Raw genomic sequence first — 17,178 nt, 5'->3', positions numbered from 1 at the left:
CTCCACACGCAGAGCCAAAGGTGTCAGTGTGCCCAGGGCGGTGTGCCATGGTGTCCCACATCCAGCTGGCACACACAGGCACACACATGCCCGTCTGTGGAGGTGGCCTGAATGGACACACCTGAGAGTGCCAAACGCATTCCCACCTCTGAGCCAATAACCCATGCTATACATTCTCTCTCTTTCACACACACACACACACACACACCTACACAATAATACACACACACACACACATATACACACACACACCAAAACAATCACACACACACACACACACACACACACCTACACAATCACACAATCACACACACACACACACACACACACACACACACACACCTACACAATCATACACACACATGCATGCACACTTGGGCACACACTCTCACGCACACACTCTGTCATACCCAGAGTTTAGTGGTGATGGCGTTGGCCTGTGGGGGGCTGAGGCCGTGCTGGTGGAGGCTGATGTTGGGCAGGGCGGAGAGGAGACTGTCGGAGGGGATCCCCCAAAGGGTCTCCACCCGCACACCGCTCACCAGGGAGCCCAGGGTTGACAGACCCCCCGGCTGCGTCAGCTAGGGAGGGGAGCATAGACAAATAAACAAAACAAACAAACAAATAGGAATCAGTAAGAACTGATCATTAGTTGGTCGTAGACTCTCTCTCACAACATTTAGGAATGCATGATTGCAATAAATAGATAATAAATGGCCAGTAGTTGCACTGTTACTTAAAACTACAATAGTCTTGAAATTATACAATAGTTTTTTCAGATGTCTTAAAACTGTTCGTTATTTCTATTTGTAATGAATACTTTCCTCAAGAGTGCAAGTGTGAATGTGTGTGTGTTTGTGTGTGTGTGCACGCGTGCGTGTCTCTTTGGGTATGGCAGTTGTAAATAGTTGCATTACTTCTTCATTGCCTGCTATGCCCCTAATTAACTGTTCATCTCTCCACAGTAGTTTGGCACTGTGCTTTGTTGGATAATCACACGGGCAAACCCATAAATCTCAGTTTGGGTGCTGTGTCATGCATGTATAGACGAGATAAGACTGTGTGCAAAGTGTGAAGTGTGTTGTCCTTGATCAACCCCATACTGGCACAGACTGGGCCCACAGCCAGCTGGCTCAATGGACCCTGACACACACACATACACACACACACACACACACACACACATACACACACACACACACACACACACAGAGACAAACTCAGACGCACACACACGCACATAGAGTAAGCTGGGGAATCAGACACCACTTCCAGCACTCACAAACACACAAACACACACACACACACACACACATAAACACACACACACACACGCCATCAGCACCATTGCTCAGAACCACAACAGGTCTATTTAGCTACCAAAGAGTCACACAAAGAAACACAGACTTACAATGACAGTGGTGGACAGCTTGTCCATAATGACACCTGCCTGGAAGGACAGACAAAGGAGAACGCTGAATACCAGGTTTACACGAGAGGAATCACTTTACTGATATAATGGATGAAAAACACAAATACCTCTAAGCACCAATGATGTGCAGGTCTACTCACAAGCGACCTGAACTCCCCCCATGCTTTGATTCAACCTGACTGCAACTCGAACAGCTAATAATAAACAATGCTAAAAGCTAACATTAAACAATGATAACAGCTAATATTAAACAATGCTAACAGACATTTACAGAGTCAAATACAAATACTTCACACACTTTACTTTTCTTTGTGTCTTTGTACGGATTAGTTAAATATTGCCTAAAGACTAATATAAATATTTACACAATAGTAATTTAGCGAGTAAAATACAAATACTTTGCACACTTCAGACACACTTTCTTTGTCGTGTCTTTGTACAGGTTAGTTGACTATCACCTAATGACTAATATAAATATTTACACAATAGTAATTTAGCGAGTGAAATACAAATACTTCACACACTTCAGACACACTTTCTTTGTCGTGTCTTTGTAATCTCCCGCTCTCAGCTTTTCCCATCTCCACTCATGCAGTTGCATCTTCTTGCCAATATGTTAGTAAATTACGATTGCTTAAATATCGATATTAGTCTTATTATTTATTATTATTATTATCTGCTAAAATGTCATCTTGACTGACCCTCTGGCAAATGACTGAATATAATTGAAAGCATTTTTGCTGGGCTTGTAAGGATCAGCCTTCACATCCCTGCCTAGCACACAGGTTTACGTGAAGAAGAACAGACACTACAAGACAGAAAGAATGAAAGCAAGAAAGAAAGAAAGAAAGAAAGAAAGAAAGAAAGAAGGGAAACATGGAAAACAAACTCAGAAAAGTGACAAAGAAAGAAAAAGAAACAGACTGGCAGAAAAAGAGTGTATTGTTATTTTTCCTGAGACAGCCTCTGTAGCGACAGATGCAGAGCAGGGCTTAAGACGACAGCCCATACCCTATGGATGCTCCCTCATGCGCATCAAGCCTCAAGGTAAAGATAGCACCACCCCCACTCATACTCTCACACACGCATACTGACCTCTTCATCTCGGTTCACTTCCCTTGTGCCCTCCCCACTCTAAACCCAGTCTACCACCTGTCCCTGTACCCCAAGTCCAAACACCACAAGTCACCGCCCCCCACTCTCCAGTCTCCCATATGGAACGGAACATATCTTGTTGTTATTACACTTCATTCTTGCTCATTCTCTCACTTTCTGCAGCAGTCGTATTATACCCCACCATGCAATATGTCTACTTCAAACATCATACAAGCCAATTTTCCTTGAGGGCTTGACGTTTGTGTTTATAATCCGTATGACTTTTTCCCCCTAAACTTTGTATTATGGAAGATGATGAAACCTGTAGATTCTGTATGGTTTAGAAACTGTTACCTTCCCCATTCTAGACAAATAAGGCAAGACAGGTGTTATCGGTGTTCATAGGAGTTCAGGTGTGTGTGTGTGTGTAAGCCGACGTGAGATGGTACCTGTGCAGGTGAGAAAGGTACGGATGCGAGGGAGGGCAAGGCAGAGTCAAGCTGTGATTGGCTTAGTTTGGACAGGAAGTCTGTGCCGAGCTGAGGCAGGAAGTACGAGAGCTCAGAGAGGCTTTCTGCGCTCAGGGTGGAGGGAGAGCTCAGGTTGGACACCGCTAATATCACAGAAGACACCTGAGAGAGCGACAGAGACAGAGTCTCAAACAAACTATTACAAATATGTACTTTCATGTGTACATAATTCATACATACAGCATTTAATTTACATTAGTGTACAGTATATTAAGGGTTTCATACAATTTAATTGCAAATGAAAAATTGAAAAAGAAGGAATATAAATGTAATTAATAATTATTTGGGGCAGTCTATAATATGGGGGTCTTCAGTGTGTCTTGGAGTTGCCCTGGGGTATTTGGGAGAGTGTAATGTATGGGTGATGTAATTTGTGGAGTTTGTTGGTGTGTGTGTGTCAGGAGTTTTTTTGTGTGTGTGCAGGGTACATTTTGGAGTGTGTCTGTGTGTGTCTCTCTCACCATGTTGCTGGGTACTCTAAGACCCTGTGCCACACACTCCCTCACGTTCTTCTGGATGGCAGTGAAGGCCTCAGTGCCGACGTACTGCATCAGGTCTTTGGAGTTGGCCAGACACGTCACATTTCCCAACCTAAGACACAAAGCAAGACATGAACGAAATATGCCTCAATACTACAGGTAAATATAGTGCTTATCTTCACTTGTTCAAGACAAACAACAATAAACAAAATGTCCAAAAATAAAACAAAACAAACCAAACAAAAAAGAGACTCCTGTGAGCTGTGCGAGTGAGTGAGTAATAACAGCAATTCTACAGAGATACAGCTATACAGCTATACAGCTATACAGCTATACGTCGTACAATGTTGACAAACATACCTATTTATCAAGCCGTACTTTACATGAAACCAGAAAAAGACATCACAGCTGCCAGGCCGACATCAAGTCAGATCAAGCGCATTCATCACACATTTAGGAAATGAGAAGCCTTGAGTGTGTTTACAAACATAGCACAGTGAGTCCCATTCTTCAACATAATGCTTAGGAAGGGCCACAAAACATGTCTTGACACTACAGATAAACACAGCTGCTCCGGTTATTTCTTCATGTGAAATAATAACATGATTGATGTAACCTTTGAGAGGGGATGATTGATATCATGTTCACAGGCAGTGAGGCAGAACCAGTGTGGTATAGGCATAGCTTATAAGAAAAACAGCTTTAAGTGGCATAATACTGTCAAACATGAGGCTATTTATCAAACCAAATTTACCTTCCACCAGAAAAATACTCAATCACAGTCATTAGGTGAGATGTGTGCACAGCAAAGACCATTTATCACACTTTGAAGAAAATTAATGAGTGTTTCTACAAACACAACACAGAGAACACATTCCGACCTCCTGAGCTGATCGGCTGTGAGGTTCTGGAATGTTCCGGTCAGACTCTGAGCCATGAACCGCTGCTGCAAGGGAGTGAGTGTGTTCCTCAGCAACACGTCCAAACCATCCAGCAGCTGAAAAAACACACATAAACACACACACACACACACACACACGCACACATACAATTTTAATGCTGCCTGGAATGTTTCATACAAGTCTGGCACTATTGATTATAAAAGGATTCATCAAAACTCTTAAAAACAAGATGCCTAACCTATTATTGTTCTATTATTGTTCTGTTCAGTGTTTAATCTCCTTAAGATTACCCACTGAGAAACATGCCCAACTTCTAAATACTAATATGTGGCCTTGCTGATCATCTCTGTTGCCTTTAATCTGTGCTGTCTCAGATGAGTTTGTAACTGTCGACTGAATGGGGCAACAGACATTAAATCTGTTATATTTCTGTAAGCTACCATATAGTTGACCCATTCAGTGTTTAAGCTCTTTAAGGTTACTCACTGTCCAACATGCCCAACCTCTAATTACAAAACCTCTGTGCCAGCCTACTACCTAGAGAGACCCCGTGAGCCGTGACACACACACACACACACACACACACACACACACACACACACACACACACACACACACACACACACACACACACACAAATACACACACACAAGCACACACACGGATTCACACACGCACGCACATACACGACCCGTGTTTGGGCCCAGGTCGGCCCGCTGCGGGGTCTGGTTTCGGAGCAAGGTGTCTGGGGCTGTTACCTGAGCAGGTGAGAGGTGCTGGAAACGGTGGAAGGGCAGGTAGGCTATCAGGTTGCCTGTGTCGCTGATGAAGGAGAGGCTGCCGGCTGTCAGGTTGGCTGGGCCAACGGCACGGGCGAACCACCTGCCAAACGCACTACGCCGCTCCGCAGACAGAGACGGCAGGAGGGAGTTTATGGTCCACAGACTACAGGGGAGGGAGGGGAGAGGAGAGACAGAGAGAGAGATAAGAGATGGACAGACAGAGTGCAAAGGAGAGAGAGAGAGAGAAAGAAAAGAGATGGACAGACAGAATGAAAAGGAGAGATAAAGAATAAAGGGAAAAACGTAACAGGAAGAAAGACAGCGACAGATTGAAAGAGAAAGAGAGAAAGGGAGGAAAAAGAGGTAGCAGGTAAAGAAAGAAAGAGAAGGAAGAAAAAGAGTGAAGGAGCAAGGGAGGAGGAGGGGGAGGGAGAGAGAGAAGGAGGACAGAGGAGGAGGGGAGGGAGGAAGAGAAGAATGAGACAAAAAAAACAAAGAGAGTCATGCTTGCGTGACTGACATCCAAGACCATGCCTCAGTTAAATAATAAAACCCAAGACCATCCCTCAGTTAAATAATAAAACCAGTTACATAATAAGCACCATCCTTACTCTGATACACCAACCCTCTCATTCAATACACAGTCCAATCCAAGGCCATCCTTCAGTTAAATAATAAATCCAGACCTTCACCATCACCATCCTTACTCGTCATCAAATATACCAAATACATCACACAGGTGCATCTCAGAGAGTGGCGATCATCGACCTTGGGATTCCAATCCAGGACCATCCAGAAATTAAATAACAAAACTAGACATCACCATCCGTAAAATTTCTAAAATAAATTCCATTCATCCAGCAGCTTGATTTGTTTGTATTTACGCGAGGCATGTTTCTTACACTTTGGGGTCGCTCTGCGTGGCCGGCAGGGCCTGGATGTCTGCTGGAGAGGCTATGGCAAACAGATCGGTCAGGTCAGAAAAGAGACTGGCGTCCCGTGCCAGGTGTGTGTGGAACAGCACCGACACCATGGTCTGCAGGTACGCATCCGACAGCTGAAAGAAAACACACACACATACACACACACATACATTCACACGCGCGCAAACACACATGCGCACGCACACGCACACGCACACACACACACAAAGACTACATTACTTCAGAGCTCCTACAGCCCGACTGGGAGAGCAAGGTTCTACTAATTACCATGGACACTAATGTCATGGTGACACAAAGGGCAGACACTAATTGAAGCTACTTTGGATAAAAGCATCTGCTAACTGAATAGATGTAAATAGAACAGAAATACACTTTATCTGTGTCTGAAACTATTCAAACAGAACTGATTAAATTACCCGTTCCTCACCAACTCTGACATCTACAACCCATCACTGAGCACACAGAAAACCAATGAATCTAAATCAGCTGAAACAAGCCTCTCCCAGAATCAGTAATGGAAACTGTCACTCCCCACACTGAGCCTAATGGTCTGTTGGCTGGTATAAAGCTTACACCACCACTATTCTTGATTCTACTTAAGACCTACACATGGTTATGAAGTCTATATCTTTATCTATAGCCATTGTTTTTCGCTTTGTGAAGTTTAAGTATGGCCGACTTGGCCTGTGCCACCAAGGACTCGGATTTCATTGGGTTGCAATACCTGTGGAACTTACTTTGGCTCATTTCAACCATATTGGAGTGAAACACCGGATATACTAGTGTATATGTCCAGTTCGGTCATAAAATACCACCCTAGAACTGTGGAAAAGATCAGGGCCTGATAGGATAGGAATCCATCCCGGACTCTGATGTAGCGGGGATTAGTGAGTTTCAGGCTACATCTCACTATCCCATCTCTCCTTTTCTGTGTGTGTGTGTGTGTGTGTGTGTGTGTGTGTGTATGTATATGTGTGTGTGTGTGTGTACAACCATCCTTCACCTCTAGCGCGTCCCGGTTCCTGTTGAAGTACTGCAGAATGGTCCGTAGAGTGCTTGTGTCCAGGGCACTGAGGACGGCCCGCAGCTTGTCCAGCGGGATACGGAAATACTCCTGCAGAACCCAGCAGTGTCAGGTATGAATTCAAACGAGGCGCTTTCAACTTCTCTATTGTGATTGGCTGACATTCTGACCCTCACTCTAGCTGCTCTAAACACTCTAACCTCCATATTTCAAATCAAAACATACATCAAGTTACTCTCATTAATGACACTAAACATGAACCATCTACTAAGGACCTCCCCTGCTAAATCCAGATCATGTAATGCTGCAGGCCAAACAATGAGAGGGCTTTAGCCTCACCTTGATCAGGAAAGAGGTGTCACTGGGCACATCTCTTCCTGTTTGCATCAGGCTGGTCAGCACTTTCTAAGAAAGACAAAAAAACAGACAGAAGGCAGACAGATAGATAGATAAACAGATTGAAAGATATACAGGTTGATTGAAATAGAGATAGACAGCCAACAACAATAAACACGAGGTGTGAATGTCTGTGTGTGAGAACACAAACCAAATCAAATGACACTCAGTAAATACTGCATGTGGGGGAAGAGATTTTCAATGTCCAATATCGGTGACAGTACTGTCACATGACACCGTCCCTGGACCTTGTGTCAATTACACAACAATTGTGGTCTTGGGAACGGATACGCTCGGTTAATTACCCTGATATAATGACGTCCGGCATTTTGACACGTTTGTCATAAACATTTTCCGTTTCTCTCCGTCAGTGCAGTGGCTGCATACCACACACACACCGCACTGAAGCCACACACAGGAACGGAAAATCCCTACGGCTGAATTACAAAATGTCTCCCAAGAACTAGGTCAGAGATAGAGAACCTATCAGAGTGATTTGCCATGGTAAACGGAACAACTTGAACAGTCATCTGTAGTACCGTAACTCTGTTTATTAATTCAATTCAGTTTGATTTATAAAGCACCAATAACAATTGAAATTGCCTCTAGGCGCTTTACAGAGCATGAACCCCCTAGAGAAAGCAGTAAGGCGACAGGGGCAAAGAAAAAGTCCCTTTTGACAGGAAGAAACCTTGAGCAGAACCTCAGCTCAAATTGGGGACCTAGTTTGGGGCCGGCAGGGTAGAGTAATAGAAAAGGTGGGGGTGGTGGGGTGGGGTGGGGTGGGGGGTGAGAAGGAGAAGAGAGAATCAGGAGCAAGCAGATGGATCAGAGGACACATGCGTGATTCATGAAACATACAGTGGGGAAAATAAGTATTTGAACCCCTGCCGATTTCGCAAGTTTGACCACTTGCAAAGAAATGTGTGATCTATAATTTTAATAGTAGGTGTATTTTAACAGTGAGAAACAGAATATCAACCAAAAAATCCAGAAAACTGCATTTTATAACATTTATGACTTAATTTGCATTTGATGCAGAAAATAAGTATTTGAACCCCTAGCAAAACATGACTTAGTACTTGGTGGAATAACCCTTGTTGGCAAGCACAGACGTCAGACTTTTCTTGTAGTTGGTCACCAGGTTTACACACATCTCAGGAGGGATTTTGGTCCACTCCTCTTTGCAGATCCTCTCCAAATCCTTAAGGTTGCGTTTTCAATGGGAGGGAATGAGGGAATGAGGTTCAAGCCCAATATTCCACGTTACATGGCCCCATCCATAGTCCCCTCGATGCAGTGGAGTCGTCCTGTACCCTTGGCAGAGAAACAGCCCCAAAGCATAATGTTTCCACCTCCATGCTTGACGGTGGGGATGGTGTCATATTCAGCATTCTTCCCCCTCCAAACGCGGCAAGTCGAGTTGATGCCAAAGAGCTTGATTTTGGTCTCATCTGACCAAATCCTGTCTCCCAATCCTCCTTAGAATCATTTAAGTGTTCATTGGCAAACTTCAGACGGCCCTGTACATGTGCTTCCTTGAGCAGGGGGACCTTGCGAGTGCTGCAGTACTTCAAACCATTACGGCGTAGTGTGTTGCCAATGGTTTTCTTGGTGACTGTGGTCCCAGCTGCCTTGAGATCATTCACAAGCTCCCCCTGTGTAGTTCTGGGGTTATTCTGCACCTTTCGGATGATCACCGATACCGCACGAGGGGATATTTTGCATGGAGCCCCAGACCTAGAGCGATTGACAGTTGTTTGGTGTTGCTTCCATTTACGAATAATCACACCAATAGTTGTCTGCTTCTCACCAAGCTGCTTGCCGATGGTTTTGTAACCCATTCCAGCCTTGTGCAGGTCTACAATCTTATCTCTGACGTACTTGGTCAACTCTTTGGTCTTGCCCATGGTGGTGAGGTTGAAGGTGTGAAGTATGATTCTTTGGACAGGTTTCTTTTATACACGTCACCAGTTGAGATCAGGTGTACCTTGTTAGGCCTAATGAGGACTAATCTGTGTGCTTCTTGGGCACATAACTAATCATTGGGAGCCAGAATTCTTGCTGTTTGCTTGGGGGTTCAAATACTTATTTTCGGCATCAAATACAAATAAAGTCATAAATGTTATAAAATGCAGTTTTCTGGATTTGTTTGTTGATATTCTATTTCTCACTGTTAAAATACACCTACCATTACAATTATAGATCACACATTTCTTTGCAAGTGGCCAAACTTGCGAAATCGGCAGGGGTTCAAATACTTATTTTCCCCACTGTACATGATTCCAAAAAACAAAGAAGAAGGTATATACATGAAATATACAGAATTAACAGATATACAAAAGGAAAGCCAGCATTCAAAGCACTGGCTGTTTTTTAAAAGCTTGTTATCATGTGTTATTTCTTATATAATTTTTTCCCTTTGGCTGGTAGTGTATGAAATATTATCACTAATGGTAACATGAGCAGATAGTTCCAAACCCTAACCATATAATAACCTTCATGTTTTATGACATTATACACAGAGGACTGAGACGGTATCCCTAAATTGAAGCCACCTGTTGCAAAAATGTAGACACACGTTTATTGTTTTTCCTGGTCACACCCAGACCTTACCCGAAACACTGGACAACAAATCTCCTTGCTGGCAAAGTAATTTTTTCCTTCATACCTTAATTAATTAATAACACATAACCAATCAAATGAGATACTAAATTTGACATCAATTATTTTAAATTAATTGTTAATCATTATTAATTAATAAATGATTACTATATCAAACATAAGTTGGACAGTTTTTGTCTAGTACAGTTTTCAGCTAATTCAAACCCTGTAGCCCTTTTTCCAAAATCTTCCCAAACATTCCCAAAATCCAGTTGCACATTTCCGAGGCTTTTCCATCTTACCCCGAAACACTGGAGCAAAATCCTCTTGTTGTCGAAGTTGCTCTCCTTCTCCATGTAGCGCTGCACAGACTCCAGCACGCTGAGGCGGATGTTCTCCATCACGCGGATGCTGGTCAGCTTGCTCTCCTCCAGCGCCACCAGGAGAACCACGGACAGGCTGGAGGCCTGGCCCAGCACCGAGGCCACGTTCTGGGTGAGCAGGCTGTCCACGCGGGGCTGCAGAACCTCCATGCCGCAGCGCACGAGCATCTGCAGCGCCTGCAGCTCGCTGGCGCCCGGGTGGCACACCGCATTGAAGTCCGCGCTGCATGACCAGTTCAGCTTCCGCACCACCTCCCGGATGGGGCAGGGGTAGGGGGGGGTGTTGGGAGGTGAGGAGGAGGAGGTAGTGGGAGGTGAGGAGGAGGAGGTGGTGGGAGGTGAGGAGGTGGTGCTGCTGGGAGGTGCGGAGGAGGTGCTGGTGGCTGTGTTCCCCCCAGGGCTGGGGGTGTAGGGGGCACAAAGGGTGCCAACCCACACACTTGAACTCTCCTGTCTGAGGAGGGAGAGGACCGATGGGTTCGTGCAGACGGACGACACGAAGTTGGCCTGGTCGTAGTCCCAGCAGAACGCCAGGAGGAAGGAGTCAGGCAAGGCCACCACCCAGCTCCTGTACTGGCAGTGCTGGGCAGGGTCGATACCCCCGTCAATGTCACTGTGGTTGGCACAGTGTGGGAGCAACCACGTGTTGTCCAGGTTGGCTAAGAGGTTCCTCAGGACCACCCTGTCCAAGCACACCTTCTGCGTGAAGTTCTCCGTGTCCTTATCGGCGCACAGCGCCAGGTCGGTCATGTCGACGATGATGGGGCGGGTCCACTCAGAGTAGAGACATGTCTGGGCCACAATGTTGTCCTTCTCCTTCTCCTCAGTGCACACAGACGTGAGCCACTCATTAAGCGGGTCAAGGGTCAGGCGCTCAAACAGGGCTACATTGCAACAGACATTCTTCTGGAAGCCCAGCTGGTCCATCTGCCAGCAGAGACCCACCACAGACGAGTCGATGGGGTTCTCGCCCCACTGCGCATAGTCACACCAATCCAGGATGCTGATTTGCGGCGGCTCCGTGGGGGGGATCGGAGAGGCGGAGGTGCAGAACTCCTTGACCCACCCAAGGGCGCCATTTTTCAGCAGGACGGCGAGGAACGTGGCATTGCCACACACGTGTCCCCGGAAGCCCGACTCATCGTTCTGGATGCAGACGGAAAGCTGCTCTGCGGTGATTGGTGCCATTACGTCCCACGCACCGTACTGGCACGCTTCGGCCACCAGGGTAACCACGTCCACCTGTTCCGGCGGCTGCGTGCAGTTGGGTCGCAGCCAGGTGTTCTTCGGGTTGGAGAAGATCAGATTAAAGAACTCCAGGTTGAAGCCACAGAGCAGCTCCTCGAACCGCTCGTGCTCGAAGGTCCAGCAGAGGGTCACCAAGGTCGGCTGGGTTTTATCCAGAGTCCAGGTGTCATAGGCGCAGTGCTGGCTCACCATGAAGTCCTGCGAGTTGTTGAAACAGTAGCCCCACAGCCACATATTTTTGGCGTCGGCCAGAAGGGTGCTAAACATCTGGACGTCCCTGCAGACGTGCGGCACAAACCCCTCTTGGAAGTTCTCGGCACACAGGGTCACCGTGCTCGGATCCACGGCGCCTGGCTCGGTCCAGTTCTCGTAGACGCACAGCAGCTCCTTGAGGCTGCGGTTGGAGCGGGCCACGCGGCGGAGCGTGGTGGTGGTGCTGGAGGAGGAGGGATCCTGCTGGGCCTGCGGCAGGGTCTCTGGGCTCGGAGCGTCCTGGCTGCAGGCGGCTTCATCCAGGAAGGGAGCCAGAAGGGACTGGACAGCATAGCAGCTGTTCCCCCACACCCGCTTCACCTCCTCAGGGGAGAGCCAGTTGAGTGTCTTGCAGAGGGTGGAGAGGGTAGAGGGTGTCTGCGGGGGAGCCTGCAGCAGCTCGGCACACATGGTGGCGTTTAGGTGGGCCAGCTTGGTCCGGTCGCAGCTCAGGAGGTGGTTGGGGTCGTCCGTGTTGGAGGGCAGGCTGCGGCTGAACTGGGGGGTGCTCTGGCAGTCTGCTCCAGGGAAGCCACACAGGGGAGGCTCAGGGGCGAAGAACATGTCCAGGATAGCCTCGCTGAAGGACCAGTTCAGATTGTGCAACATACCCCTGAAGAAAACACAGTAAACACACACTAATTCTTATTTATTGCATTCATACTTCATACTGCACTCAAATGAAACAAAGCAAATAAATGTATAACTTCTTAAAAATGTTAATTCACAAGAATATTCAAATATTCAGCTATTGACTGCAAAACATTATATCAATTAAATAGTCTTGTTGTGTGATACACAAAACATTGTTTTATGTTTGCCTTACCACATCAGGAGTTGTTTCACATCACCTAAGTACAGAGAGAGAAAAAAGTTACTCTGTCGTACAAGTTTCATCAGCTTTGTAAGACAAATAAATATCAACACATGAGAAAATATTCTTGGATTATATTTCTAATAAAATGCCAAAGTCACCTTGAGGGCACTGTTCTCTTTGATCCAAGGCAGGTATGTCGATACCCAGTTGCAAGGCTATCTTTATAAAATCCATTGGGGTTTGAAGAACCTTCACCAAAAAGTCAGAGACATAGGAAACTATGGGCGGCATGGTCAGGTCAATGAAGTTGTTCCATGACGAGATGAAATTATTAGTTGCATTTATATTGAGCAAAGCAGTGATCAGCATGTCTTCAAACGCATTAATCTGATTCAGCGTAGTGTCTTCCACTCGAAAGTACGACGTTAAAAAGCTTGAACTGGTAGAGGATTTCGACCGTGGACACGTTTGACTTCGAGCTGAAGCCATGAACGAGCGCAGTGGCCCCTGTGACGCACTGATTGCTATCCGTGTTAATTCGGCCTCGAGGCTGCAGTCTCTCCGCTCTGACAAAATACACACCAGACTTTCCGGTAGTTCGTCCAGGAATCTTTCTCTCAGCAGAGGTTGATACATGGCGAAAACGTTACTTAAAATATCGAAATAGATGCCGTAGCTGCTCTCCCCAAGCGCGGAGCGCACATCACCAGCTCCGGTGGTTTCAGCTTTGTTTAAATCGGACGGAAACCCTCTTGCAGTGTATTCTTGATTGACATTTCCACCGGATAGATCATTTATGTCCTTTAACAATGTGTCTAGCGTCTCATCAAACAGTTTATCACTCTGTGATCGTGGGTCTCCTTTTCTTTTTATAGTAGGAGTTCCAGAGTGCGATGAGTGATCACAGAGGACGACTCCTACAAATTAGAGAAGAAAAAAGCCATATCCTGAGTGTAACACGTAACGTAACAAAATGTATATATTTTTTTTAATTGTGTACAGATTGAAACAGGTCTTACCTAGGATGCCCAAGGTGACGATTGCCAAATTAATTATGCGCATCTTGCCAGTTGGAAAACCCCCGACGCTGCTAAATAGGGGGGTCTCCAAATGAATTTAAAACTTTCACAATATGCAGAGAAGCTGCATTTTTAAACACATTAATTTCTATTCATTCTTTCCGGAAAACGTAGTTATTTCACTTAAACCAATAACAAACAAATCGACAACAACTTTTACTCAATTCTTTCGAGCTTGACAACAGTGGCTTACCTGCCGAGCCAGCGCTCGTAGGGAGTTTTTGTGCCCATTGATGAGCTAGGTGACTCCTCTTACAAGAAAAGGTGGACATTTCCACCGGTCTGTCGTATCTATCACGGCTCCCGTTCCCGCCCGACACTCTACCCCTAGAACAGGTCTAATTAAAAGACAACAACAGAAAAAAGGTGCGAAGGATTGGCTGTGAACTACACTGAACGGATTTCAGCTAGGTGGCCGACGGCTTGAAAATTTAATACTGCGAGTTGACCGTCGGCACTCCATACATTGTCGGTAACTGAAACCGGCTTCTAGTGAACCAATGATATTTGAGGAGGCTTATAGCAGAAGCCGGACGAAGGCATACTAGAGGGAAGAACTAAACCAACTTCCCCATCTGATAAAGATTTGAAGCGTTTTATACTAAGGTGCGCCTGAGCAACAACATGGACAAACGAGTAGGCTACATATCTACAGTTCTTGGCAACGCAATGTTAATTTCTTTAAATAAGTAGCCTACCTCATAAATCTTACCATTTCAAAACCTTATGTTTCTAAAGTAACCTAAACATGCAAGACCCCTCTGTCAACGCTTGGAGGTTCAGTAGGCCTACACTTCAGCTCAGCCCCATTTAGCCTGCTGAAAAAAAAAAAAACGGCACACGGAGAACAGACCTCCGCCAAAGCCCCATCCCGCAGGTTCTTCCGCGCTCCAGTCCTGCAACAAGTTTCATGTAAATCGGCCCGGTATTGGCGAAGGTAAATATGAATACTGCAAACCTAATACAGGTATATGAATACTGCAAACCTAATACAGGTATATGAATACTGTAAACCTAATACAGCCACCCAAATCACTACAGAAATGTAGATCACAGAAAATAAATCAGCTCGGAATCCGTTTTTTATGCAGAAAAAGTGCCAGGATTAAAATTTAATGAAGGACTTTCCCCACAAAACAGGCTTATTTTTTTCTACATGCTAAAGATTTTCTCTACAACAGTGCCCTAACTAAACGTCCATACACAGACAATACAGTAAGAAAAGAAAAAAAAACACTCCATCTCTTGTAAAGTTAAATCTTCATTAATACATTTAAAAAGTAGATATGACATGCCTTTTCAACTCAAAAATACAAAAGGTTTCCTTATTTTAAGGATTTTTTTCTTACATGAAGCTGCATGTATTTGCGTACAATAAACCCCATTGTACAATACAAATGGTAATGCACATAAAATGAACTGGTTGTACATTTTCAAATGCCTCCAACGCCACTTCCTTTTATATATTTTTAAGCATCACTCTGCTACTGCTTTTAAACAATTGTACAAAATAAGCTCTCTTGGTAAGAAAAGTGCCTGGGTTTAGTAGGGGCGAGTTGCACCCATATCTCCTATTTTGGGGAAAACAATTTATAATTTGGGGGGGGGGGGGGGGGGGGGGGGGATGCTGGCTACAGGACTTGGCTGCCACACATTTGCATAATTTTGTCATGATCAGAGGTGGCCAATGTCCTCAGAGAAGAGGATACTGGGTCGTCAGGGCTCATGGTGGCACCAGTTTCCCGTGTAGATTTGTCTTTCACATGGACAGAACATGGCTTTCCATGGATGGCGAAGTGAAGGTTTGCAGTCTTGACACATGAAAGGATGGAGGGGAAGCCTGCATTCAAACAGGAATCCTTGGGATCGAGCTGTCTGCTTATCTGTCTCTCAGTGGGCGCTTGCTTGGGGCGGAGGCAGGAAGCAGATCCAGGTGTAGTCAAGGTGACACCATCTGCTAATACACTTTAACCAACTTTACAGATACAAGTTACAAAAAAAAGGAAAAGAAAATATATATAAAGTTAATGACAAGATAAAAACATTACATGTACCAAGTTCATCTTTGTCCATTAGGAGACATACATGGTGTCGGGACAGCCCCACCCCCCCCTTAAAAATGCTGTTCTCTTCCTCAACGCCTGAGCATATCCTCCCGACAACGTAGGCCAGGACTCTGGGAGACAGGCGAGACGGCGGCTGGGAGTCACTGAAGAGGAGGAAGTGGTGGAATAGTATGGCACCATGAACATGACTACACTCAGAACAGGTGGAAGAGAAGAGGGCAAGGCCCAGCACTACACACACACGGGCAAGGCAGAGTGATGACAAAGTAGAAGCTACAACATAAAAACCCCTAGAACAGGTACACATCATCGTTTTTTTCTTTGTACAAAAGGACAAAGGTCTACTTGCCATAAAGTGTCCATGACAAGGGGGGGTTGGGAGTGGAAATCACATAGAAAAGATTTTTTTTTCCCTTCCTTAGAATGTTTAAATGTGTTCTCTCTCTCCCTCACACCCACAATTTTGACCAGTCGCACATTCAATCAAGAAGATGCTTAGCACAATACTTTCGACTGCATTTTTTTTTGTATAAACCAAGGCATTTAACATACAAATGTAAGTCCACAGAATAAGTAAAAAAAAAAAAAAAAAATTAAAACAGAACTATGAGGCAGCTTTTAAACCACGGTCATGAGTCATATACGACGGTGATCTAGTTCAGACCACACAAAACACACGTCGCTTTTGCGATGCGCTAGGCTACATACAGGGTCCAGAGGATTGTTAGCATGGGACCAGAATACTCCCCCAACCATTGAAGAACAGGAGAGGTGGGGGGGGGGGAAGGAGACAGACCAAGAAAGATGGAGAGAGCAGGGGATGGAAACTGATGGCAAAAGAGAGAATGACCAAGCAACGGTAAGAGAAAGAGAGAGAGAGACGGAAAGAAAAGGAGGGAAGCTGTGCTATATTGGTGTTCATCTGATCTCAGACCGTCGTCCACAATCAACTAACAATCAGCATTTGAAAAATGCGACTTCATGTGTAACTAAATCAATGGGATGGTTTAAACAAATACAATCTTTAACCCTGTCAACACATTTCCTACGACTTAGAGTAGGACAAGCACAGCTCGCTCTTTCTGTTCTTTCTCTATTTTTCTTTTTTTTAAAGATAGACAGAGTGCTCTCGTGCAACCGTCAGC

The 17,178-nt window shown here is 45.3% G+C and overlaps 1 protein-coding gene across 2 annotated transcripts in view; it reads right to left on the bottom strand.

Annotated features, from left to right (window-relative positions):
• The window catches only part of strc1 (stereocilin 1), a 28,651-nt gene extending 12,442 nt beyond the window's left edge, over positions 1 to 16,209 (bottom strand). The window contains exons 1-13 of one of the 2 annotated variants that reach the window (XM_042702758.1): positions 14,161 to 16,209; positions 13,047 to 13,978; positions 12,898 to 12,922; positions 10,491 to 12,684; positions 7,528 to 7,593; positions 7,168 to 7,278; positions 6,123 to 6,277; positions 5,197 to 5,383; positions 4,418 to 4,533; positions 3,519 to 3,648; positions 2,977 to 3,159; positions 1,412 to 1,450; positions 411 to 581 (exon numbers count right to left, since the gene is read on the bottom strand). In XM_042702758.1, coding sequence (XP_042558692.1) covers positions 411 to 581; positions 1,412 to 1,450; positions 2,977 to 3,159; positions 3,519 to 3,648; positions 4,418 to 4,533; positions 5,197 to 5,383; positions 6,123 to 6,277; positions 7,168 to 7,278; positions 7,528 to 7,593; positions 10,491 to 12,684; positions 12,898 to 12,922; positions 13,047 to 13,524 — 3,855 coding nt within the window. In that variant the 5' untranslated portion in view covers positions 13,525 to 13,978; positions 14,161 to 16,209. Of the gene's footprint in view, positions 1 to 410; positions 582 to 1,411; positions 1,451 to 2,976; positions 3,160 to 3,518; positions 3,649 to 4,417; positions 4,534 to 5,196; positions 5,384 to 6,122; positions 6,278 to 7,167; positions 7,279 to 7,527; positions 7,594 to 10,490; positions 12,685 to 12,897; positions 12,923 to 13,046 lie in introns of both variants that reach the window. The other variant, XM_031557852.2, reaches the window with a different exon arrangement.
• Between the last annotated feature and the right edge of the window lie 969 nt (positions 16,210 to 17,178).

This window comes from Clupea harengus, chromosome 20 (assembly GCF_900700415.2).
Source record: "Clupea harengus chromosome 20, Ch_v2.0.2, whole genome shotgun sequence".
Taxonomy (NCBI): domain Eukaryota; kingdom Metazoa; phylum Chordata; class Actinopteri; order Clupeiformes; family Clupeidae; genus Clupea; species Clupea harengus.
This window is presented reverse-complemented; position numbering and strand designations above follow the sequence as displayed.